At 43.9% G+C, this 26,935-nt stretch overlaps 1 protein-coding gene across 1 annotated transcript in view; it reads right to left on the bottom strand.

The window, feature by feature from the left end:
• The window catches only part of LOC141167221 (uncharacterized), a 51,364-nt gene extending 27,174 nt beyond the window's left edge, over positions 1-24,190 (bottom strand). Inside the window, exons 1-6 of the mRNA XM_073654668.1 lie at positions 24,025-24,190; positions 17,435-17,752; positions 17,267-17,310; positions 15,026-15,088; positions 13,698-13,754; positions 12,485-12,535 (exon numbers count right to left, since the gene is read on the bottom strand). Of these exons, the coding sequence (XP_073510769.1) occupies positions 12,485-12,535; positions 13,698-13,754; positions 15,026-15,088; positions 17,267-17,310; positions 17,435-17,752; positions 24,025-24,061 (570 nt within the window). The 5' untranslated portion in view covers positions 24,062-24,190. The remainder of the gene's footprint in view (positions 1-12,484; positions 12,536-13,697; positions 13,755-15,025; positions 15,089-17,266; positions 17,311-17,434; positions 17,753-24,024) is intronic.
• Positions 24,191-26,935: the final 2,745 nt, after the last annotated feature.

The following is a 26,935-nucleotide window of genomic DNA, read 5'->3' as shown; positions in this document are numbered from 1 at the left end:
TCAGAAGGAATCTCAAAGGTAAATCATGGTGATTCAACAAGTGTGCTAAAATTTTTTAATAATTTTATACAAAAAAATAAAATAATTATCATTACCTATGAGGACATTTTGTTGATTCCATAGGATTTATCTTGGAGATTCCTTCTGAAACGGAAGCACCATCCAGAACATTCTTTTGAATACATTCACATGGCAAGGAATTGTTTGGGAAGGAATAATTACCTCCACAATCTACTGGAATGGCAGCATACTAACGAAGGAACCCATGTGGTATCAAAGTGACGTCTAGAGTTGTGCCTATTTGCACAACCCTTGCTGGAGAATGTGAAAAAAGCAATCATCTTCCACGGCACCTGTATACACTCAGTACGCTTAGGTAGCGCTTTCTATTTTTTCCCCAATACTTTATCCTTTCCACAATCTTAGTGGTTCTACATCGTGGAGTAGGCCACCTCACTCAGCAGGAGTTTTCAGCTAAAGTACAAACCGGGGTGTTCCTGGCCCGTTGAGTCCACCTGGCTGAGCATGGCACCAAGGCCAAAGTCACTGACATCGGTCTGTACTACAAAGGCTGTGTGAAGTTAGTTGCCTGTAGTACCGGGAAGTTGGAAAGGGCAGTCTTCAGTGCCCAGAAGGCTGCCTTGCTTTTGTTTGTCCAATCCACTGGGGAGGGCAGCTTCTCCTGTCCGTCAGGGACTTCGCCAAGCTACTATAGTGGGGAGTGAACCTCCTATAGTACCCGGCGGTACCCAGGAAGAACATCACATGTTTCTTGTCCTGGGGGGGCCAGAACGCAATGGCATCCATTTTCCCAGACTCCACTTTCAGACCCCCCAGTCTACCCGGTGCCCCAGGTAGTGGACTTCCCTCAGGCCCAGCTGGCACTTTTCTGGCTTGATGGTCAAGCCTGCCTGGTGGATCCACCTGAGCAACGGCGTTAGTTGCTCTAGGTGATCCTCCCAGGTGGGTCTGAACATGGCAATGTCTTTCAGGTACGCGGCCACCTACCCTTCAAGTTCCTTGAGCAGCATGTTGATCATCCGCTGATAAGTGGCAGGGGCATTCTTTATGATGAACGGCACCTTAGTGGACTCATACAGTCCGAATAGGGTGATAAAGGCAGAGCATTCCTGTGCCTCACGGGTCAGGGCAATCTGCCAAAGTCCCTGGCTCAGATCCATGATGGTCAGGTACTTGGCCCCGGCCAACTGATCGAGCAGGTCATTGATGCGAGGCATTGGGTAGTCATCGGTGACCGTGACAGCATTGAGCCACCTGTCGTCCACACAGAACCGGGCTGTCCGCTCCTTCTTTGGACAAAGACAACAGGTGAGGCCTAAGTGCTGCTGGATGCTCGGATGACCCCCAGCTTCAGTATTTTGTCAATCTCCGGGTGCATGTGCTACTGCATCATCAGGGAGATCCGATATGCTGAGTGCCATATTGGGGGGTGATCCTCGGTGTCCACTTGATGAACGGCGACTCTATCCTTCCAGGTTGTCGCTGAACATCTCCTGGAGGGGGCGTAGGGTTGCCCAGAGCTGGGAACATTGGCCTGATAAGAGCTGGTCTCACGTGCCCTAGCCTGGGCGAGCATATCCAGGAGGGTCTCCGATTTTCCCTCTTCTAGCATGTTGCATACGGGGAGGGTGCAGGCCTCCCGCTCATGATGCACCTGCATCATGTTCACGTGAAAGGCCTTCTGCCTTCCCTGGACATGGTCGAGGGTGACCAGGTATGTTGCAGCATTGAGTCACTCGTGCACGAGGTACGGGCCTTCCTAGCCGGCCTGAAGCTTGTCCTGGAACAGTACCTACAACTTTTGACCCACCTAGTCCTCTCACAAGCATGACATACTCAATGACCGACACTCCAGGGGTGGCTATTGCTAAGTCTCCTTCGCAGGCCTCTTTCACCAGAGCCAGTGATCTTCTGGTCAGACCTGCAGTTGGCAGCTGTCTGCTGTGCTAAAGCTTCATCAAGAAGGGAACTCATATCTTGGTAAAATGCCAACTCATCTGACTGAAAAGTTAACACTTTTGAAACAAATTGAAGATTTTGGAAAAAAAATGCACTTATGAAATTCTAAGAATTTTTGTTTGATAATTTAACACAATTTTGCCCTTTCTGTTGTGTGGTGTGCAGTGGCCCAATTTTGCGCAGAGTGCTACCGGGGAAGTTAACATACTGTAGATGCAGGCACAATGAAACTGAATTTCACCAAAAGTTAGAAAGAATGTATAATGTGTAGAAAAATTGATGCACGGAACAAGATAAATTTTGTTGCTGAATTTTTAAAAAAATTTTTGTCCAAACCCGACAGGAATGACTTTTTAGTACAAAAAATAACTATGGCTATTTATCTTGCATTGAGGCTGAGAGCAATTGATTGTTTCTCAAAAGGCAGTACAATTTAAGTGGTCTGGCACCAATTTTGGTCAATGTGGATATGTGGAAGTACAATTTCCATGTAATTGGATGACTGGATGCATTCTTCTTATGCACGCAAAAAAAGAACTGACAATGTGTAACGGATCTGGGAGGCGGAAACTCTGAGCAACTATACAAGGGGGCAGTCCTTGTAAGGAAGCGGGTGGCTCCCAGGGAAGACGGGCAGGTAGTCACGGCAAGTGACAGGGACAGTCTCTGGGTAGAAGGGCAGGTAGTCGCGGCAAGTGACAGGGACAGTCTCTGGGTAGAAGGGCAGGTAGTCACGGCAAGTGACAGGGACAGTCTCTGGGTAGAAGGACGGGTACTCACGGCAAGTGACAGGGACAGTCTCTGGATAGAAGGACAGCAGGCAGGTGGCTGGTGAGCGCTCCCAGGTGAGCGGGCGAGAGTCTTTGGACGGGCAGGTGGTCACGGCAAGCGACGGCAGAGCCTCCAGGTAGGCTAGCAGGCAGGTAGCAGGTGAGTGCTCCCAGGTGAGCAGGCAAGAGTCTCTGGACAGGCAGGTGGTCACGGCAAGTGACGGCGGAGCCTCCAGGTAGGCTAGCAGGCAGGTAGCAGGTGAGCGTTCCCAGGTGAGCAGGCAAGAGTCTCTGGACAGGCAGGTGGTCACGGCAAGTGACGGCGGAGCCTCCAGGTAGGCTAGCAGGCAGGTAGCAGATGAGCGCTCCCAGGTGAGCGGGCAGGCTGGTCCATAGACAGACTGACAGGTGTCGGAAGGCAGACCGTCGGACCCCAGGCTTGCAAGCAGGTAAACGGATATCAGGCAGGTATCAAGCAGGAATCTGACAGGTGACTGGCAGGTAACTGGTAACGGGACCTGAGGGCTGAAGCAGAGTGAAGGCTTTGCAACAACATTGCTCGGGCACCTCCATTTTGGAGGAGGTGCCTTATATATGGTGAGGTCCTCCGGCCATTGGCCGGGGACTCCTTAGGACAGCGTGCGCGGCCCCTTTAAGAGAGGGGGAGCGCGCGCGCGCGCGCCCTAAGCACAGTGGCCGGGAAGCAGCGCGCGCTGCCAGCAGAGCAGGAGGAGGACGCCGGGCACGGAGTGGAGAGGTGAGGGGAACAGCGTCCCTGCCTAGCAGGAGGCAGGGACGCCGACGCTACAGTACCCCCCCCTTTAGGCCCCCCCTTTTTTAGGCCAGACATAAATTTATCAAGGATGAGAGGGGCATGGATGTTCTCCCGGGGCTCCCACGTTCTCTCCTCAGGACCAAACCCCTTCCAATCTACCAGAAAAAAGGTTTTTCCTCTTAACCTTTTGGTGGCCAGAATGTTCTCTACCTCAAACTCGTTTTCAGCGGAAACCGGAGCAGGAGGCGTACTTGTAGACTTGGAAAAAGAGTTAAGTACCACGGGTTTGAGGAGAGATACATGGAAGGAGTTAGGGATCCGCAAGTTGGCCGGGAGTTTCAATTTATAGGCCACTGGGTTGATTTGTTTGATAACTTCTAGTATGCCGATGAACCGAGGCCCTAACTTGTAGGAAGGAATCTTGAGCCGGACATACTTGGACGAGAGCCAGACTTTATCTCCAGGACGGAATTGTGGAGGATCCAGGCGTTTTTTGTCAGCGTGTTTTTTCATCCGCTCGGACGACTGAAGGAGTGCGGATCGGGTACTCTCCCAAATGGAGGAAAATTTGCTAACGATAGATTCCGCAGCCGGATTGTCCACCGAGGTGGAGACGGGAAATGGGATCCGAGGATGCTGACCGAAGACTACAAAAATCGGGGATCTGGAGGAAGATTCGCTCTCGTGATTATTGTAAGAGAATTCGGCCCATGGCAGGAGATCCACCCAGTCTGAATGGTGGGCATTAACGAAGTGCCGGAGGTAACTGGTCAGGATCTGATTGATCCGCTCCGCTTGACCATTGGACTGTGGGTGGTATGCGGAGGAGAAGTCCAGGGTAACGTCTAGTAGCTTACATGTGGCTCTCCAGAAGCGTGAGGTGAACTGAACCCCACGATCCGACACGATGTGGAGGGGCAGGCCATGGAGACGGAAGATGTGGCGGATAAAGTCTTTAGCCAGCTCGGGTGCAGATGGGAGGCCTGGCAGGGGAATGAAATGAGCCATTTTGGAAAAGCGGTCAGCGACCACCCAAATGACCGTACAACAGGAAGAGACAGGGAGATCTGTTATGAAGTCCATAGCTATATGCTGCCAGGGGGCAGCAGGTACTGGAAGAGGAAGGAGGCGACCGGCTGGCAGGTGTCTCGGAACCTTGTTGCGGGCGCAGGACACACAGGCAGAAACAAAGTCTATTACGTCCTTGTGCAGGGTAGGCCGCCAGTAGTGCCGGGTGATAAGCTGGAGGGTCTTTTTCTGACCGGCATGGCCAGCAAGCTTAGACGAGTGACCCCAGTGTAGGATCTTCTCCCGATCAGGTACCGTTACGAACGTCTTACCGGGAGGGAGACGATTTAGACTCACGGGGGCCACCTGCATTACTCTGGCGGGATCGATGATGTGTTTAGGTTCCTCCTCAAGATCAGACACCAGGAAGGATCGGGACAAGGCATCAGCTTTGATGTTTTTGTCAGCCGGGCGAAAATGAAGAACAAAATCAAAGCGAGCAAAAAACAAGGACCACCGGGCTTGGCGCGGGTTAAGTCTCTGGGCACTCTGGAGGTAAGCCAAGTTCTTGTGGTCCATGTAAATTATTACCAGGTGAAGAGCCCCCTCGAGCAGGTAACGCCACTCCTCCAATGCCAGCTTAATGGCCAATAATTCTCTGTCTCCTATAGAATAGTTGCGCTCGGAAGAGAAGAGTTTGGAGAAGAAGCCACAAGTTACCATTCTCCCGGAAGACGATTTTTGTGTAAGTACCGCTCCGGCTCCAGAGGAGGAGGCGTCAACTTCCAGGAAGAATTGCTTGTTGCCGTCCGGGCGATGCAGCACCGGGGCGGAAGAGAAAGCCTGTTTTAAGGAAAGAAAGGCTTCCTCAGCTTCGGGCAGCCATTCTCTGGGATTAGTGCCCTTACGGGTGAGCGCAGAGATTGGGGCAGTCCGGGAAGAGAAGTGCGGTATGAAGAGGCGGTAGTAGTTGGCGAAGCCCAGGAACCGCTGAATAGCCTTCAACCCCTGTGGTCGAGGCCACTTCTCGATGGCAGACAGTTTCTCAGGATCCATTCGTAGGCCGGTCTGAGAAATTATGTAGCCCAAAAACGGAAGCGAGGTCTGCTCAAAGAGGCACTTCTCATATTTAGCGTAGAGGTGGTTCTGCCTGAGCCTGAGCAGAACCTGACGAACATCCCTCCGGTGTGTGGGGAGATCCGGAGAGAAAACCAAGATGTCGTCCAGGTACACCACTACGCAGGAGTAGAGAAGGTCCCGGAAGATGTCATTGACCAACTCTTGAAAGACGGCGGGAGCGTTACAGAGACCGAAGGGCATTACCAGGTATTCATAGTGGCTGTCCCGGGTGTTGAATGCCGTTTTCCATTCATCCCCCTGACGGATACGGACCAGGTTATACGCCCCACGGAGGTCCAGCTTGGTGAAGATTCTAGCCCCCCTCAGACGGTCAAATAATTACGGAATGAGCGGAAGGGGGTATTTATTCTTCACCGTGATCTGGTTAAGGCCTCTATAGTCTATACAGGGACGGAGTGAGCCATCCTTCTTTTTGACGAAGAAGAAGCCTGCTCCCGCCGGGTAAGTAGATTTCCGGATGAATCCCCGGGCCAGATTCTCCTCAATATATTCTGACATGGATCGGGTCTCAGCAGCGGACAAAGGGTAAATGCGCCCACGGGGAGGAGTAGCGCCGGGCATCAGGTCGATTGGGCAGTCGTATGGTCTATGAGGGGGTAATGTCTCTGCCTCCTTTTTATTAAAGACGTCCGCATACGACCAATAAGGAGCCGGAAGACCAGGTAGATTGGCTGGAGTAGGAGAAGGATGGACAGGATGGACGGGAACTAAACAAGTCTTATGGCAGTCCTGTCCCCAGCGAAGGACTTCTCCGGTCTGCCAATCAAGCACGGGTGCATGTTTCTGAAGCCAGGGTAGGCCTAGCAATAGGGCGTGAGAGAGTCCAGGCAGAACATGAAAGAAGATGCTCTCAGAGTGCAGCATTCCCACCTGCAGGGTTATGGATTCGGTGATGAGTTGGATGGGATGTGGTAAGAGGCCCCCATCCACGGCAGCGACAGATAAGGGTACAGCTAGAGGTTTGGTGGGAATGCAGTATTTCTCTACCAGAGACTGAGAAATGAGATTTCCGGCAGCTCCAGAGTCAAGTTGGGCTAGTTCAAAATAACGGTTCTCCCTGCAGATGATAGAGACCGACAGCAACAGAGATGGAGAGGGTTTACTCTTGTCTAGGACGACCTCTCTGAGCGATCCTAGACACAGGCGTTTCCCGACCTCTCCGGGCAGGAACGGATCCGGTGCTCCTTACTGACACAGTAGAAGCAGCTCCCCTTGGCACGGCGTAACTCTTGACGGGTTTTGACCATCTTGGTCTGGTCGACCTGCATAGGCTCGGGTGAGTGCGCCTGGGGAGTAGCAGGAGAAGGGACAGGTTTCTGAAAGGTAGGGGCTAGACGTGGAAACCTCCTCTCACGGGTGACCTCTTTGGCGCGTTCCTGGAACCGGATGTCAATCCGGGTGGCAAGAGTTATTAAGTCGTCGAGAGTGGTAGGTATGTCCCGACCGGCGAGTTCATCTTTAATACGGCCGGACAGACCCTCCCAAAAGACAGACACCAGGGCGTCGTTATCCCAGGCCAGCTCTGAAGCAAGGGTACGGAACCGTATGGCATATTGGCCCACGGTGAGATTTCCTTGATGGAGACGTAGCAGAGATGATGCGGATGAGGTCTTCCGTCCGGGTTCGTCGAAGACTTTCCGGAAAGCCGTGAGAAAGGCTGGCAGGTTGGACACCAGGGGGTCTCTTCTCTCTCATAGAGGATTTAGCCAAGCCAGTGCCTCCCCCGTGAGATGGGACATGATGAAGGCTACTTTGGCCCGGTCGGAGATAAACTGGTGGGACAGGAGTTCAAAGTGCAGGGTGCACTGTTTCATGAAGCCCCGAGCTTGAGTGGGGTCGCCTCCGAAGCGAGGAGGTGCAGAAAGCCGGGGTCCGGGGCAGGATGCCATGGTATTGGTGGGCAGCGGCGCTGCCGGGCTGCGAGTCATGACACTAGCGGTGGTTGCTGGTGGAGCAGTCAGAGTGTCCAGGCGAGAGTTGACATTCCGCAGATGACTCAGGATGGACTCCTGTTGGGACCTCTGACGGGACAGTTCATGACATAGGTCCGAGAGCGAGGGAGCTTGGGTGCCACCGGGTTCCATGGCCCGAGCAAACTGTAACGGGTCTGGGAGGCGGAACCTCTGAGCAACTATACAAGGGGGCAGTCATTGTAAAGAAGCGGGTGGCTCCCAGGGAAGACGGGCAGGTAGTCACGGCAAGTGACAGGGACAGTCTCTGGGTAGAAGGGCAGGTAGTCGCGGCAAGTGACAGGGACAGTCTCTGGGTAGAAGGGCAGGTAGTCACGGCAAGTGACAGGGACAGTCTCTGGGTAGAAGGACGGGTACTCACGGCAAGTGACAGGGACAGTCTCTGGGTAGAAGGACAGCATACAGGTGGCTGGTGAGCGCTCCCAGGTGAGCGGGCGAGAGTCTTTGGACGGGCAGGTGGTCACGGCAAGCGACGGCAGAGCCTCCAGGTAGGCTAGCAGGCAGGTAGCAGGTGAGTGCTCCCAGGTGAGCAGGCAAGAGTCTCTGGACAGGCAGGTGGTAACTGCAAGTGACGGCGGAGCCTCCAGGTAGGCTGGCAGGCAGGTAGCAGATGAGCGCTCCCAGGTGAGGGGGCAGGCTGGTCCATAGACAGACTGACAGGTGTCGGAAGGCAGACCGTCGGACCCCAGGCTTGCAAGCAGGTAAACGGATATCAGGCAGGTATCAAGCAGGAATCTGACAGGTGACTGGCAGGTAACTGGCAACGGGACCTGAGGGCTGAAGCAGAGTGAAGGCTTTGCAACAACATTGCTCGGGCACCTCCATTTTGGAGGAGGTGCCTTATATATGGTGAGGTCCTCCGGCCATTGGCCGGGGACTCCTTAGGACGGCGCGCGCGGCCCCTTTAAGAGAGGGGGAGCGCGCACCCTAAGCACAGTGGCCGGGAAGCAGCGTGCGCTGCCAGCAGAGCGGGAGGAGGACGCCGGGCACGGAGTGGAGAGGTGAGGGGAACAGCGTCCCTGCCTAGCAGGAGGCAGGGACGCCGACGCTACACAATGCCATGGAGGTGGAGGAAGTAGTGTACAGAAAACAGAAGATGGGGAAGATGATGATGGTGATGACAATGACAAGGCACTGCAGGTGCAGACTGGTAACCAGAAAGATAATCACAAGGAGAAGAAAAAGGACACCTTGAGTTTTGCACATCTTCCTGGTCAGTTTGCTTTCTTCACAAGAGTATGTGATGCCATTTCAAATGCTAATGAAGTGATGTGGTTCCTGGCCCATGTGTGTTAGGATGCCCCTGGCTTAATTTCTAACAGCACAGCCTACACACTGCAATATATTGGTCCTCTGGCTGTGTGGAGAAGAATTCCTACACTCAATATGCTCCACATAGGAATCACCACCACCACTACTACCACTGTAGCTTTCAGGCACAGTTGAGCCTCGTACACCACACCAGCAACAGCCACAGCATCACCTGTTTCACATCTGACTACAGAACAAAAATTTTACCTCAGAAAATCTTTTAGCAGTACATTGCCAGTGTTGTGTATCACCGATGCCAGCAACCTCCTGTTCTCATGACATCACCTCCTCGGCACCCCTGTCTGATTCCCAGGTCTTGTCCACCAATTAATTATCATCATCATGATCATCATCATCCTGGATTAAGCTGACAGTTGGCTCTATGTGAGAAATGGCATGAGCGCCTCGGTCTATCTGTCTGATTCCCAGGTCTTGTCCACCAAAGAATTATCTTAACTGTCATCACCATCTTAGATTCAGCTGACCGCTCCCTCTGTGTCGAAAATGGCATGAGCTCTTCGGCAACGTGTCTGGTACCCAAGTCTTTTCCCCAACAAAATTATCATCATCATTGCACTCCCAGATTGAGCTATCAGTTGCCTCTGTGTGGGAAATGGCATGAGCTCTTCGGCAACGTGTCTGATACCCAAGTCTTTTCCCCAACAAAATTATCATCATCATTGCAATCCCAGATTGAGCTAACAGTTTCCTCTGTGTGGGAAATTGCATGAGCTCCTTGAACCCTCCTCCTCCCTACCTGATAGCCACCTTGAGATTTGCCCTGTCCCAAAGTGACACTACAACTGCCTATGCCCCTTGCACCATGCCTTGCAGAGCTACCAACATAGCTTGGCATTTGAATTGGGTTGTCCATCTCTTACAGCCCCAAATATTCAGAGTACATTTTTACATTTATCTCACCCTGATAAAAAAAATGCAACGTTCGTTACCCTAAAATACTATGCTTCTAAGAAGGTAATCGCATGGGAAGTAATTTGTGTCAATAGCCAGCAGTATTGTTATGGTGGGTACGGTTGTTGAATTTGACTACTAAAACATTAACCTTTTTTTTAGTTATTCACATTTTTTTTAATCTCTGTCTTGCAAACAAGCTTGCAACGTAAGTAAACCTAAAATACTATGTTACTATTTAGGTACACGCACAGAAAGTAATTTATTGGCACATACAGTTCTTAAATTCAACTTAAAGAAGTTGGAAAACCTCTATCTTTTTTCATTTTTTTTTAAGTTATACCTTCCCCTTGAATAAAAATGCAGTATAGCCTAAAGTAGGTAGACGCAAGTTCATACCTGGAAACAAAAATACTGCAATGGCATGCAGTACGGTAGTGGGGTGTACAGTTGATAAATTAAACCATTAAAACATGAATTCAAAAAATGAAAATGTGTTATATAGAAGATTAAAAAAAAGTATTCCTAGTATTTTACAAAAGAAGAATGGGACAAGAAAGTCTTCTAAGTTCCGCATCTTAAAAGCGAGCACCTGCAACAGGCCGCTGTATTTGGGTGGTTGGATTGGACTACTACAAGAATATAGTGTACAAAAAATTTAAAACATTTTAGCAACACAATTTGTAAGGTAGACAATTGATTTTACATTTCTGGATTCTGGAAAAACTAAAACTAAAAAAAAAAAGATTCTTGCCTGTAACACACAAGACTAGATGTCAGGATTCTTCTTTACTAGCAAAAGTAGGATAAATAGTATTAAACTGCTCTCGTGGTTTGCAACTGCAGTGTGTGAAAATGAAAAAAAAGCTGTTATTAAGGTGCTGTCACCACAGTATATCACAGATCAATGAATTCACAATCACATTGATTATACAGGTGCAGCACCTCCTTGTCTCATTTGAATATAAGTCACAGAATGACTACCAGTTTCATTTTCAATCTACTTCGTTAGTGCAGTACTACAACACAATCCAATTTATTAACTATCTAAATTGTCTCTTCAGAGAGGAAGAGGACTAGAACTCTAGTGCCACCTACAGGAAGAAGCAATCCTAGAAGTCAATAGTAACCCTTTAACGAGCCTTATCACATGACTTAGGATAAAAAGCCAAGACCAGAAACTCAATTTGCAGACACTGTGTTTCGGGGTACTGCAAAGTGTGAGATCTGGTTTGGCTGGTTTAACTATTTAACAAACCCTCCAGGAAGACACTAAACACAAAATATGCATTGGGGTTTCATATTAGTGTCAATCAGGTCTATTTCATTTACTTTTTGATCATTTTTATGTGCCTATTACTTTTCTTTCTCTTTATGTCCATGATTTGACATATGATGTGACATGTAATATGGCTTGTTCTTGCCTTACTTATAACATATGGCCACTAGGTCTTTTGATTGTATAGAGCACCCATGTCAAACTCTGGCCTGTGGACCAAATCTAGCCCACAAGGTGATTTTATTTGGCCCGCGACACCACAACTACCACCCCTATGTGGGGCCATTATTCTGTACTGAGGACTATGTGGGGCCCATTATTCTGTATGGAGGACTATGTGGGGCCCATTATTCTGTATGGAGGACTATGTGGGGCCCATTATTCTGTATGGAGGACTATGGGGGCCCCATTATACTGTATAGAGGACTATGGGGGGCTCATTATTCTGTACGGAGGACTATGGGGGCCCCATTATACTGTATGGAGGACTATGTGGGGCCCATTATTCTGTATGGAGGACTATGGGGGCCCCATTGTACTGTATGGAGGACTATGTGGGGCCCATTATTCTGTATGGAGAACTATGGGGGCCCCATTATACTGTATGGAGGACTATGTGGGGCCCAGTATTCTGTATGGAGGACTATGTGGGGCCCATTAATCTGTATGGAGGACTATGGGGGCCCATTATTCTGTATGGAGGACTATGTGGGGCCCATTACTCTGTATGGAGGACTATGGGGGCCCCATTATACTATGTGGAGGACTGTGCGGGGCCCATTATTCTGTATATTGGTTGGCCAGTGACTTTGTCCACGTTTTTCATTTTGGCCCTCTGTGTGTTTGAATCTGACATCCCTGGTATAGAGGAACTACAAGCCATCTATATTGACTGCACTGCACTTTCCATTTATGGTTTTTCCTTTAGGTTTACCCGACCTTTTATTGTGCTCAATTTTTGATTTATATTACAGTAGGAAACTTCATGGATATTATTATCCTTTAAGATCTGAATTATTCCCTGAATGACATAGTAACTGTGCATATATTCTCTTTTTAATATCTTTGTATTCCGTCTCTTCTAAATCAATAAAGGTATAAACTTTTTATTGGGTATTCATTTCTTTTCTATATAGATTTTTGTTGTTATATAGAAATTCTTGTATATATTTTGGACCATATATTGGGATTTAAGATTTTTTTGGTTTGATGCAGGGTGGCATCAGACTTCTTAGTTGATGACTGGAGTTGATAAAAAAATATATGTAAAACTGGAAATATTACTTTAGCAAATAAAGAAAAAGAAGAAAATAGATTGTTAAACAGGTGTATCTCATACCAGAATATTCTTTGTTCTCAGAACCTCATCAAGGGAACAGCCAACATCTCTCTGGAAACCATAAAAATCAATCAATTAATTAACTAATTGAAAACCAACAAACAAAAAACATTATCAACTAATTTAACGAGAAACTGCTGCTACTGTATATCTTGCATTTCAACAGTCGGAACTTTTAAACAAAAATTTCCTATCCTGGCTGTAGAGCAGGCAGCTGCTCTACAAAGTGGAGCTGATAGAACCAGCGAATACCCCCTCTACTGCAACAATGCCAAAAAGACAATGTTGCAGACTGAGGAGCTACACCACATGCTGTCAATAAACATGTTGTGGTCATACAGGTATTATAGTAAAATAATATAATTCTATAATAGTACAACTAACAAGTGTATTTTGCTGCCATAAACATCCCCCTAAAGCTCAAAATAGGGGGCTGAAAAGAAAACATGTCACATCTTAGGGTATCGCTACTAGATGCTCTGTTTAGGGCCTCTATAGCAGGTTCTACCATCAAAACTAGCCAAAATAGTGCATGTTGATATTTAGCACTTACAACTTATAAACCCCTAAAGAAACGGAGATATCACACATGATTTGGATAAGTGATCATTATAAAGGGACTCTGTCATCAAGTTTATGCAGATTTCAGTGATGTGTCACTTACTGGGCTGCTTGCTGCAGTTTTGATAAAATCACTGTTTTATCTGCTGCAAATCTGCCGGTTTTCTGAATGTTGAACTCTGTATACACCCATCCACACCACTGATTGGCAGCTTTCGGGTACACTGTGCGTAGGCAGAAAGCTGGCAATCAGCTGTGGGTGGGGAGGTTATACAGAGGTAATGAATATGGAAGCAGGTTTACTAGTATTTATCTCCTGCTGATTAAACCATGATTTTATCAAAACTACAGCAAAAGTAAGTGACACATTACTGGAATCAGGGTCTCTGTGTCTACATTATACTGTTCTGAGATGAAGTGGCAAAAAACTGCTGACAGATTCCCTTTAAATGTTGTTCACCACCCTATAACTAAAATTCTCTAAACTTCCCCCTCAAAAAAGGAAAAATAAATAAGATGTCCCAACCATCACCAAGTTTTTGAAGATTTTTTTTTCAAAGGTTGGGAAAAGTATACTGTAACTTGGCTTTAAACCTACACCTAAAAAGTAAAACTATGAACCAGATAGCATGATACAAACAGTAGTACTTACAAGGGTAGTGTTTAGCTGTGTCAGAAATTCTTTATATAACGCCTCATTGTGCTCATCCTGAAAGAAGTCAAAATAAGCAGAATTTATAAACCAGTTGTCTTGAATTTACATATTGATGTTCATAGGATAGTTTGACAACCAGCAACCCCATTGATCGATTAATATCTGCTCAGATTGAATTATATGTTACGTGCACGCCGCTAGTTTTAGATAGGGGCGAGACAGGTCTCATGAATTCTTGGAATCCTACGGAGAACCGTTACTCAGGGCGACCATAGATTTCAACTTTCTCAGGCATAAGATGTATTCACTTGCTGGCAAAGACACACTTGACAGAGTCCTCATGAACAGGTGAACAGAAGAATTTAATGTAGAAGCATGGTCTGTACAGATCAAGTCCTTTACAGCAACAGGCTTTCCCTTATTCCACATCAAACAGCTTCTTCACAAAGGCACAGTAGTACCCAGCATTCTTTATAGCACAGTGAGATGAAGGGGGGGGGTGTTTGCTGAGGGAGATGATCCCTGTGACACAATTCATTCCAGTCCTTATCTTCCTGCCCAATGATAGACTTTCTCAAATAGCAGTACAAGAGGGTTCTGACCTTTGCCCAGCTTCACTCTTTACTAGAATCCTATTCCACTATGGTTCACTTGCCTGAACTTCTGTGAGAGACAGATCACACACCACTCCTCCCTTCGGCTGTTGCCAGAATAGTAAACAAGTTGCCCCACAATCCCCCTGGGACTCTACTAACCACTCCCTGTCTCCTGTGACTGTGTTAACCCCTCCAGTTGCTGGATGCTTCTGAAGCAAACCATTTCCTGTCTCCTGTGATTGTGTTAACTCTTCTAGTTGCTGGATGATTTTGAAGCAACAGCACCCCTTCTACCTGTCACATTGATAAGCCGCTCCTAATATCTTCTATGGGATAAATTCTGTTGACAGGTTCCCTTTTCCCTTTAAGCTCTATGAGAATTAAACATGACAGGTAACCCTGCAAACATTGTTTGCCAGAAATAACTGAGCACTGTACTTTGCTGTTTTGGACAGTGCCATAAACAATGAATGGAGCTGAGGTTGCGCATGAGCACATCCACTCTATTCAAGAGAGGGCTGCAGAGCCTGGTTCTTGAATTTTGGAACCCCAATCTTGGACCTCTGGGTATGCCAGTATTTGGACTCTCAGTGGTCTGTAAATTAAACAGTCTGGGGATTAATACTTTTATAAATGTCATCATAGTAAGTGATATATAGATATGCCACCAGACACCAGAATATTTATTGTCTTCTAACTACTGTAAATGTTGTGAAACCAACCACTTACCTTCCCTTGTTGAAACAGACAAAGCAGGTTTTGAAGCTTTGAAAGGAGAGATGGGACATCTTTCTGCAAAACAGAAATCTGTTATTGACCTGAAAAATATCACTACAAAATACTGATGAAGTGATGCTAGGGGCTTATAAAGCAGTTTACGAAGGCTGCATGACGCTATACTGCTCTGCGTACTCCTATATGGACTCTGTGCACCGCCTAACCCACCATCCTCCACTTTCTCACGTTCCACTGTATCCGCATCCTGGATGCGGATACAGTTGAAAGCAATGATGAAAGAGGAGATGTTTGCTCCCTCCTCCGTCATTCTCAGTCGGCATCTGAAATCTTATGTCTCAGCGCAGCCGTTGGGATAAAGTGACAGCTGTGCCGACCAGTGAAGAAAAAGCTTCAGAACGCTAGCTTGGAGACTGGAACCGCGTGGGAATGAGGAGTAGAGGTGAGTATTGTATTTATTTACACTGACGGGCAAAAGCTTGACAATATTTTGAACTATTGACTTTCAGGCTCCATATCTCACCATACACTACAGCTTCAAATATGAGACTGCCATCATTTTATAGACAATCATCTTGGCTATCTCATACATAAACTTGACTTGCAACTATTTTCCATATGATTAATTATGCAGATTCAAGTCAAATTTATGCATGAGATAGCCAAGATGATTGACTATAAAATGATGGTAGTCTCACGTTCAAAGTAGTAGTAGATGGTGAGATGTGGAGCCTGAAAGTCAAAAGTTTAAAACATTGTTACCCTTTTGCTCATCAATGTATTTATTTTTAAAATCAGTGAGTACATTGTGGTGGCCATAATAATGTATGGAGGACTATGGATGGTATATTACACCATACGAAGGACTATGTGGAGTGCATTGTACTATATGGAGAACTATGGGAGGAACATTATACTATATGGAGGACTATGGGGGTGCATTATACTATATGGAGGACTATGGGGATGCATTATACTATATGGAGGACTATGGGGTTGAATTATACTATATGGAGGACTATGAGGGAGGGAGTCCCATTACACTATATGGAGAACTATGGGGGTACATTATACTATATGGAGGACTATGGGGAGTACATTATACTATATGGAGGACTATGGGGGTGCATTATGCTATATGGAGGATTATGGGGTGCATTATGCTATATCGAGGACTGAGAGGTGCAGTATACTATATGGAAGGCAATGTGGGGCTCATTATACTATATGGAGGACAATGGAGGTACATTATACTATATGGAGGACTATGGGGTTATTATACTATATGGAGGACTATGGGAAGTGCATTATACTATATGGAAGGCAATGTGCGGCCCATTTTACTATATGGAGGACTATGGGGGTGCAGCGTGCATTGTACTATATGGAAGGAAATGTGGGGTCCATTATGCTATATGGAAGACTATGGGGGATGCCTTATATAATTTGCAAGACAATGTTGGGCCCATGTTACTGTATGGAGGACTATGAGGGCTGCATTATATTGTATAGAGGACTATGGGGGGTGCATTATAGTATATGCAGGACTATGGAGGGGAAACATTTTACTATATAGAGGACTATGTGATGTGGGGCCCATTATACTATATGGAGAACTATGGGGGATAACCCCGCTGAATATTTATTGTTTTTGAGTGGTAGCCCAATTAGAAATTTTACTATGGTGTCCCATGATTTCTATGTATGCTCCTGTCTCTATGTAGAAACAGGAAGTTTGTTTTCTCTGCATAAATCACCCCCCTTTTCAACTCCTGACCCATCTGCTCCCTCCTCCCCCTAACAGGGACTTTTGCAGTGACTCATGACTCATACAGAGAAAAGACACTTCCTGTTTCTACATAGAGCTTAGAAGGATTCAGCTAGTCTGTTTTTAATCACAAAATGTCATAGACCTAATGGAAAACAGAAGAATTAATTGGGTAGAAGGACAAAATGAGCAATTGTAAGTACACCGTGCTATATAATATGATAACTACAATATATTAAGACGATAAACATTTTGCTGTGAGTGTTTCTTTAAGAGAATAAAATATTTAGTTTACAGAAGCCAGTCTCTGATCTACGCTACCCATCATTTAGACAGCATGAATCAGCTGACAGGTTCCGTTAATACTGACTAGAAATTCAAATCTAGACAAAAAATATTACTACAATTTCCATCTACAGTATATACAACTGGCAATTAAGAAATATAATTTAAAAGAATCAATGTACCTGCAATACTTTAGAAAGGCAAGAAATGTTGATATTCTTGAAATCTAGACATAGGTTAGAAAAATGAATTATGATAAAGGAAATTAAAGTTCAGGACAAATACAATGTGAAGATTCTAAAAGGGTTTGTTCCAAGTTCTAAAGAAATCACCTAGCCATATCTTCTTACCTATATCTTCAGTTGGCTTCATATTACTAAGTTCTGAGGGAACAGGGGGACTTGTGATATAGTTTTCAAACATGTTAAGATGTAAACCGTGTACGATTGCAATATTATGGAACATGCGACATAACAAAATGCTGTCACATGTATTTGATGGTTTGTATATAATTGTTTTCCCTGAAATTTCAAAACAGCCACATTGTCCTTTCAATGAACTAAATGTTCGTATTATCGCAGGAGATGAATCACAAGATTTGGTTTTGGCTTTGTTTACCAAGTCTTTTTGATCTGCAACCTCTTGTGGACAACCATATACATAAGATCCTGAAAGATAGAAAAAAAGCACAAACATCTAAATTTTGCTAATTTTACTTTATTAATTACATGCAGAAATCCTTACTCATATTTAGTAACATTTCCAATGGCAAGCTAGCCACAAAAACTACTAATCTGAATTTTAGACTCATGGTCTGAAATAACAGAACAGCTGGAACAGTGTAGATTCATTTAAAAAAGGTAGGGGCACATGTGGAAGGTTTTTTTTGTACCTGCAAACCACCCTATGAAAAACAATGACCCTATTGGAAAACACAAAGTAAAATAATGCAACTCTTTCTGCTGTCACTAGGGGGCGATAGCTGCATTCTTATTTATTATTAAAGGGCTGTCAATGACTTTTATATTGATGATCTATCCTTTGGATAGGTCATCAATATCTAATCGGTGGGGGTGTGAACAACTATTCCTGATGCTCCTGATTGATTTGAATGGGGGGATAGATGTGCAGTAGCCAGTCTTGGCCACTATATAGTTAACAGATCTGTGCTATGCACCTTTGGATCAGGTCGCCGCTGGCATTGGGAAAAGCCTATAAGCGGAGATTCTACAGTTAGGTCCATATATATTTGGACAGAGACAACATTTTCTAATTTTGGTTCTAGACATTACCACGATGAATTTTAAACAAAACAATTCAGATGCAGTTGAAGTTCATACTTTCAGCTTTCATTTGAGGGTATCCACATTAAAATTGGATGAAGGGTTTAGGAGTTTCAGCTCCTTAACATGTGCCACCCTGTTTTTAAAGGGACCAAAAGTAATTGGACAGATTAAATAATTGTAAATAAAATGTTCATTTCTAGTACTTGGTTGAAAACCCTTTGTTGGCAATGACTGCCTGAAGTCTTGAACTCATGGACATCACCAGACGCTGTGTTTCCTCCTTTTTGATGCTCTGCCAGGCCTTCACTGCGGTGGTTTTCGGTTGCTGTTTGTTTGTGGGCCTTTCTGTCTGAAGTTTAGTCTTTAACAAGTGAAATGCATGCTCAGTTGGGTTGAGATCAGGTGACTGACTTGGCCATTCAAGAATATTACACTTCTTTGCTTTAATAAACTCCTGGGTTGCTTTGGCTTTATGTTTTGGGTCATTGTCCATCTGTAGTATGAAATGACGACCAATCACTTTGGCTGCATTTGGCTGGATCTGAGCACACAGTATGGCTCTGAATACATCAGAATTCATTCGGCTGCTTCTGTCCTGTGTCACATCACCAATAAACACTAGTGACCCAGTGCCACTGGCAGCCATGCATGCCCAAGCCATCACACTGCCTCTGCCGTGTTTTACAGATGATGTGGTATGCTTTGGATCATGGGCTGTACCACGCCTTCGCCATACTTTTCTCTTTCCATCATTTTGGTAGAGGTTGATCTTGGTTTCATCTGTCCAAAGAATGTTCTTCCAGAACTGTGCTGGTTTTTTAGATGTTTTTTTAGCAAAGTCCAGTCTAGCCTTTTTCTTCTTGATGCTTATGAGTGGCTTGCACCGTGCAGTGAACCCTCTGTATTTACTTTCATGCAGTCTTCTCTTTATGGTAGATTTGGATATTGATACGCCTACCTCCTGGAGAGTGTTGTTCACTTGGTTGGCTGTTGTGAAGGGGTTTCTCTTCACCATGGAGATTATTCTGCGATCATCCACCACTGTTGTCTTCCGTGGGCGCCCAGGTCTTTTTGCATTGATGAGTTCACCAGTGCTTTCTTTCCTTCTCAGGATGTACCAAACTGTAGATTTTGCCACTCCTAATATTGTAGCAATTTCTCGGATGGGTTTTTTCTGTTTTTGCAGCTTAAGGATGGCTTGTTTCACCTGCATGGAGAGCTCCTTTGACCGCATGTTTACTTCACAGCAAAACCTTCCAAATGCAAGCACCACACCTCAAATCAACTCCAGGCCTTTTATCTGCTTAATTGAGAATGACATAACGAAGGGATTGCCCACACCTGTCTCATGAAATAGCCTTGGAGTCAATCGTCCAATTACTTTTGGTCCCTTTAAAAACAGGGTGGCACATGTTAAGGAGCTGAAACTCCTAAAACCTTCATCCAATTTTAATGTGGATACCCTCAAATGAAAGCTGAAAGTCTGAACTTCAACTGCATCTGAATTGTTTTGTTTAAAATTCATTGTGGTAATGTCTAGAACCAAAATTAGAAAAATGTTGTCTCTGTCCAAATATATATGGACCTAACTGTAGTTGTTGCACCCCCACTTATCAGATATTGTTGATGAAATCTGCAACTGAAACCTCACTCTTGACAAGCTTTTGAACAACAAATGGCATTTATATGCTTCCTCTACCAGTTTCCTCTTCAGTTCATTATTGTCAGTATAACGAAGGAAAAGATTGCCATTTCTTTTGAGGGTATAATACTCTTGAAAATGTTGCCTTTGGTCCTTACAGCAGATACAAACTTCTGGTCTTTAGCCTCAAAAGAGAAAAAATAGGACCGATATCTGGCTAAAATAAGTTTCGAAAATGTTTTTTCTACTTTAAGTTTGTAAGCGCAAAATCAATAATATATTGTCCTCTTTACTGATGGACAACATAAAATAATGAATCCAGCGTCGGTATATGCATGCGGGCAGTATATGTATTTGTCATGCTTTCTTTCTTTCTTTATTTGATATGTTTGCTTTTCAGTGTATGTTCTATTTCCATGTTAAATAAATAAATCTAAAGAAATCTTTTAAAAAAAAAGTTTTCAAAATGTATATTTTCAAATAAAAATAGACTGACATTGCCTAGACACGCTGTACGTCAATGTTCCCTTATAATGCAATTTGTGTTATGTTTTACACTGTGTTCCAAATTATTATGCAAAAAGTGTTTAGGAGTGATAAGGTAAGAATTTTTTTGTTTGTCAGTTAAACTCATTGATGGTGATGTGTGTCAGGGCTCTTTATATCCCTGTAAGCAATTGCAGACACCTGTGCTAATTAGTTTGGCAGGTGTGTCCAATGAAAGGCAAGACTACTTAAGAAGGATGTCCCACATTATTAAGCAGCCTACATTTTCTGCCAAAATGGGAAAGAAAAAGGATGTGTTGGCTGCTGAGAAGCAACAAATTGTGGAGTGTTTAGGTCAAGGCATGACTACAATCAACATTGCCAAGACACTTCATCCTGATCGTCGCACAATCAAGAAGTATGTAGCTGATTCACAGTACACACGTGTGCGTGCTGATAAGGGAAAATTGAGGACTCTTTCCTACAGGCAATTACGTCAGGTTAAAAGAGCAGCGGCCAAAAAGCCTTGTCATAGCAGCAGACAAGTTTTTGAAGCTGCTGGTGCCTCCAACGTCCCCCGAACAACAAGATGCAGGGTCCTTCAGAGGTTTGCAGCTGTGCGTAAGCCATCCTGTCGACCTCCTCTATCTACTGCACACAAGCAGAAACGGCTCCAGTGGGTCAAACAATACATGAAGACTGACTTCAAAACTGTTTTGTTCACCGATGAGTGCCGTGCAACGCTCGATGGTCCAGATGGATGGAGTGGAGGATGGCTGGTTGATGCACACCCCATGCAAACACGGCTACGGCGCCAACAAGGAGGAGGTAGAGTAATGTTTTCGGCTGGAATCATGGGGAGAGAGATTGTCGGCCCCTTTTGGATCCCTGAAGGGGTAAAGATGAACTCCATAATGTATGTTGAGTTTCTCAAACAGCACTTCCTGCCATGGTTCAAGAAAAAGAACCGTGCATTCTGCAGCAAGATCATTTTCATGCATGATAATGCACCGTCTCATGCTGCACATAACACATCTGCATCTCTGGCTGCTATGGGCATAAAAGGGGAAAAACTTATGGTGTGGCACCCATGCTCCCCCGACCTCAACCCCATTGAGAACCTCTGGAGCATCATCAAAAGGAATGTCTATGATGGCGGGAGACAGTTCACATCTAAGCAACAGCTCTGGGAGGGTATTCTGTCCTCATGCAAAACAATTGAAGCAGAAACCATCCAAAACCTGACAAATTCAATGGACGAGAGAGTTCAGAAGCTCCTTTCGAACAAGGGGTCCTATGTGCAAATGTAACATCACCTAGAATAAAGTTTTAAGTTGAAAACTGTTTGATTTCAGTTTGTAATAACCTGCTAATGCTTATAATTTCAAATATGACCATTTTTTTGTTCTTTATTAAAATGAAAAGGTTGAAAACTCTGCTGTGCATAATAATTTGGAACATGCATTTTGAGTGCAGTTTGAGTCAGTTTGAGTTTTTTATTTTTTAAAAAATATACTGTTATCATAGGCAGTTTGTACAAAAACCTTTCCATTGTATTCTAATAGTTATTTGACTGGAAAATTACAATGACTGCAATTCATATAGGTAATTTGGGAAAATCTGAGAAAATATTACTTGCATAATAATTTGGAATACAGTGTAATGTGCCTTTTTCTAAATCAAAGTGGTAGAAGAGGTTTTGGATAATTTGACTCTGAACTGTATAGTAAATTGGTCAAATGGAACAAAATGCTTATAGATACAATTAAAGGCTTTTCCCCATCTCCATAGGATAGGTGATACCTTGGTAATCACTGGGGGTCTTACCTCTTGGACTCCAATAGACAATTAATGGGTACACTTGTCACCTCTCCATTCACTGTCCATGGGACTGCCAGAGATGGCCTCAGAGCCCCGTTCTCGGATCATTGAGGATCCCACAGGTAAGGTCCTCAACAAGCTATCCCATGGGTAAGTGATTAAGTGCCATGATGGAAATAAGTCTTTAGAAAGTGTTATAATACTTCAAATTGAAGGATACTTTCTACACTACTGCTCAGGGTGTAAATATAAAATAATAACCCATTTCTGACATGTGCCATACTATTACGACACATGTCGGGTCTCTCCCTTTGGTGCGGGCTCCTGCGCTGAGCCTGCACCTTTCCAGGCACATGACAGCTGATCTGTTCAGCTGTCATGTGCCCCTATTAGCTGTGGGTGGAATCACAATTTACTCAAGGCTGTCAACTAGTTAAATGCCGCTATCAATCTCTGACAGCAGCATTTACCTCACGCTTACAGGAATCTGGGTCCGTCTGCCTGAGACCCCTGCGGTTGTCATTGCCAGATTGCTATGAGCGCCACCTATTGCCTGTGTGTAGCAGAGGTGATCAGATAATTTCAGATTTTAGTCTCTCATGGAGACTTTAGAAGCATGCAAAAAGTAAAAAAAATGTTTTTAAAAATATTAAAAATAAAAAAAAGTATAAAAGTTTAAATCACCCACATTTCGCCCCATTCAAAATAAAACAAAACAAAAAAATAAATCAAATATACACATATTTGGTATCGCCGCGTTCAGAATCGCCAGATCTATCAATATATAAAAATAATTAATCCGATTGGTAAATGGCGTAACGAGAAAAAAATTCAAAACACCAGAATTACGTTTTTTTGGTTGCCGCTACATTGCAATAAAATGCAATAACAAGCTATCAAAACATCGTAGCTACCCTAAAATTGTATCAATACAAAACGTCAGCTCATCGCGCAAAAAGAAAGTCCTCAATTGGCTCCAGAAGCTGAAAAATGGAGACGCTACTGGTCTTGGAAATTTTTTTTTTAACAAACTTTGGATTTTTGTTTCACCACTTAAATAAAAAAGAACCTATACATGTTTGGTGTCTATGAACTTGTAATGACCTGGAGAATCATAATGGCAGCTCAGTTTTAGTATTTAGTGAACATGGTAAAAAAAAAAAAAAAAAAAAAAAAAAAAACAAGTATGGTATTGCACTTTTTTGCAATTTCACCACACTTGGAATTTTTTCTCCGTTTTCCAGTACACGATAAAACCAATGGAAATGTTTAAAAGTACAACTTTTCCCACAAAAAAAATAAGCCCTAAGATGGCCATATTGACCAAAAAATAAAAAAGTTATGGCTCTGGGAAGAAGGGGAGTAAGAAACGAAAATGCAAAAGCGGAAAATGGCCCAGGGATGAAGTGGATAAATGCAATGACAATATAAAAACTGTTTGATCTTTTGTTCCAACTTTACATTAAACTATTCAGCATGTAATAAAACTTCTAAAAGGGGGCAAATATTTTTTTGCTGCAGATAGAAATCAAATGGAAGCATTTTAAGTTTACTGAAATTATGCATCACTAATGTTTACTTTTAATTATTTTGTTTGAGCATGGATGAAGAATAACTGCAATGTGGATGTGGCTGTCAATACAATTAATGAAAGCCTACCCCCAAAAATCGGATAAAATGAATATCAGATAATGTCGTTACTTACCACAAAGTAACAGCACAAAGGCAAACATGATGGCCATGATTCTTTTTTTGCGACTGCCTATAACAACTAAAAGGGTTCCTGATATTACCTCTCATTGTTTAGCTGATTATGTTACTAATGGGCTCTCATGTTTAAAACCTTTCACCTTATACCCTATTGCTGTTGGACTAATAATGCCACGCCAGTAGATCATTTCTTTCATGCAAAACAAATAACCAAAGTTCATTATTTACTATTCTACTTATCTAAAAGTGTCCTGATATATATAATCTGGGTAATCTGACATTAATTGTCATTGGCTCCTTATCAACCTTGCTTGGGTAAATAATTTTTCATGCTTATCGAGCGATAAGCTGTTTCCTTCAGCCCCATAGACATTTAATGCAGTGAAAGGGGGCATCTTTGATCTCTGCTTAATTTAAACCCCTAGTAACTACAGTCATGCGGTAAGGAGGAATTAAGGGCTCGTGATTGATGGAGGTCCGAAAGATCAGACATTTGTCACCTATCACCAAACACAAGCAGTAAATATGATACTTGGTAAAAAATATATTTAGGATTAATGTTCAAAAGTTACATGCTGTAAGAGTGTACTAACCTCTTCATCAGCCATTAGCACGTATTACAATATAATAAAATGACAAATCTGGAGTAGAGTGGAAGGAAGGTTCCCTGTCAATGTCGTAAATTATCAGTTATTTTAACTATATTTAAAAAGTGAGAAACATGTTACAAAATTACATAAATACATAGTTATTTAGGTTGAAAAAAGACACCTGTCCATCAAGTTCAACCTTTCTGCACCAGTTATACATTCTATATCGCTAGATTATTTATAAGCCACAATGTTGTGAGAAAAGTATCCATGCCTTTTTTAAATTCTGTTCTAGTATCTGCCATTACTACCTCTTGTGATCGGCATTCCACAGTCTGACTGCTCTGACTGTAAAGAACCCTTTCCTGTTTAGGTGCCGGAATCGCCTTTCTTCCACCCATAATGAGTGCTCTCTGGTTCTTAGTATGGTCTGTGGAAGGAATAAGTCATGGGCTAGACCTTTGTACTGACCACACATATACTTATACATATAAATGAGATCTCTGAGGCGTCGTTTTTCTAAGCTAAACAAGCTCAACTTTTTCAACCTCTCATCATATGAGACACCTTCCATCCCTTGTAGTAATCTAGTTGCTGCCTTTGAATCAACTTTAACTTTCCAATGTCCTTTTTAAAATATGCAGCCCAAAACTGTATTCCATATTCAAGATGTGCCCTTAGAAGGAATTTATAATGATGGATTTATTACCATTTGTTAGACCTGAATATTCTCAAGACACACATTTTGCATAATTATATGAAACAGTTATTTTCATTTGGAAGATTGGTTAATTAATATTAACTCAAGGGAAGAAAGAAAATAAACATAATAAATATTTTTTCAACCCTGAAATACTATGGCCCACATTTATTATTCAGTTGATGCCTGATTTTGGCATAGATTCTACAGGATAAAAAGTTCGTTCTGTGCACAAACTTAGGACATTTTTCTTCCCACTAAGAAAAAGAAACTGGTGTGAAAAGTTAACATAGCACAGCTGAAGTTAGCAGAGGCATAATCAGGTTAGTAAGCCCAGTTTTGGTTATATCTGTCTGCATGTTTTGGCATTTTAAACTCTATCACAATGGGTGCAGGTAGGGCAATTGTAATTGGCACAGTTGGGTTAAGTATGATGTGAACCAAGAAGAAATCAAGTTGACAGCAGTATAGTGAAAGCCAAAGAGGAGCTAGAGCTAACAGCAGCGCAAGGAGGGATTAAACTGAGAGACAGCAGCATGAATAGTTATGGTTACTGTCCACTGCTTGATTATGTTTGGATACAATCCAGTCGGCATGCGAATGTCCTTCTATATTAGACACAGAGCTGGTACAGTCACTTCTTCTGCAACCTAAAAGTGGCTTTGGAGAAACTAAAATGGTGATTATGATGGCACAACAGAGCTGCAGTATGGGGATTTCAGAGTCCAGAGATCCAGGAGAGGAGGTAAAGAACAGTGGCACTGTGCTAGCTAGCAAAGCCTAGCCCTGACTTTCTGTGATCCTTCTCTGTCTGTAAAAGCCTAACCTAACCTAAAAAAGGGAATGGGCAGTAAATTATAGAGGAGGCGCATAGTAACCGTGACCATTTAATGAATTATGTATGGTTGTCCTGAGGAAGGAGTCGGTGGACTCTGAAACGTGTAGACAATAAACCTACATTTTTATCCATATTAATAGTAACATAGTAACATAGTTTTTAAGGTTGAAGGAAGACTAAGTCCATCTAGTTCAACCCATAGCCTAACATGTTGATCCAGGGGAAGGCAAAAAAAAACCCATGTGGCAAACACTAAGCTCCACATTGGGGAAAAAAATTCCTTCCTGACTCCATACGACAATCAGACTAGTTCCCTGGATCAATGCCCTATCAAGGAATCTAGTATGGTTTGTCATGACTCCAGACTAGTGTTGAGCCACCCCCGTAGTGTTCGAGTTCGGTTCGGTTCGTCGAACACCCGTGTGTTCGCGGAACTGTTCGTCGAACTGTTCGTCGAACACCTTCGAACACCGTTAAAACCAATGGCAGGCAAACAAAAACACATAGAAACACATAGAAAACACCTTCAAAGGTGTCCAAAAGCTGACAAACTGCTCAGAAGACACAACTAACACATGGAAAAGTGACAAGTACATATAGTCATGCGAAAAGAAAAGAGGTGGAGGAGTAAAAGGAGGGGGAGACACAGATATAGGCATGTCATGCCCTTCTAAAATCCAAAAAGTGAGAAGCCGACACGTTCAGTCCGCTCCTGCCCGTGCCACCTCCGTGTCGCCGGGTTTGTGCCAGAGCCGCGGTGAACCCTGACGGCCAGCCC

The sequence above is a fragment of the Phyllobates terribilis genome, unplaced genomic scaffold, assembly GCF_046119375.1.
Source record: "Phyllobates terribilis strain yellow unplaced genomic scaffold, ASM4611937v1 Scaffold_11__3_contigs__length_659146591, whole genome shotgun sequence".
In the NCBI taxonomy this organism is placed as follows: domain Eukaryota; kingdom Metazoa; phylum Chordata; class Amphibia; order Anura; family Dendrobatidae; genus Phyllobates; species Phyllobates terribilis.
Note: the sequence above shows the minus strand (reverse complement) of the source record. Positions and strands in the feature narration are given on the sequence as shown.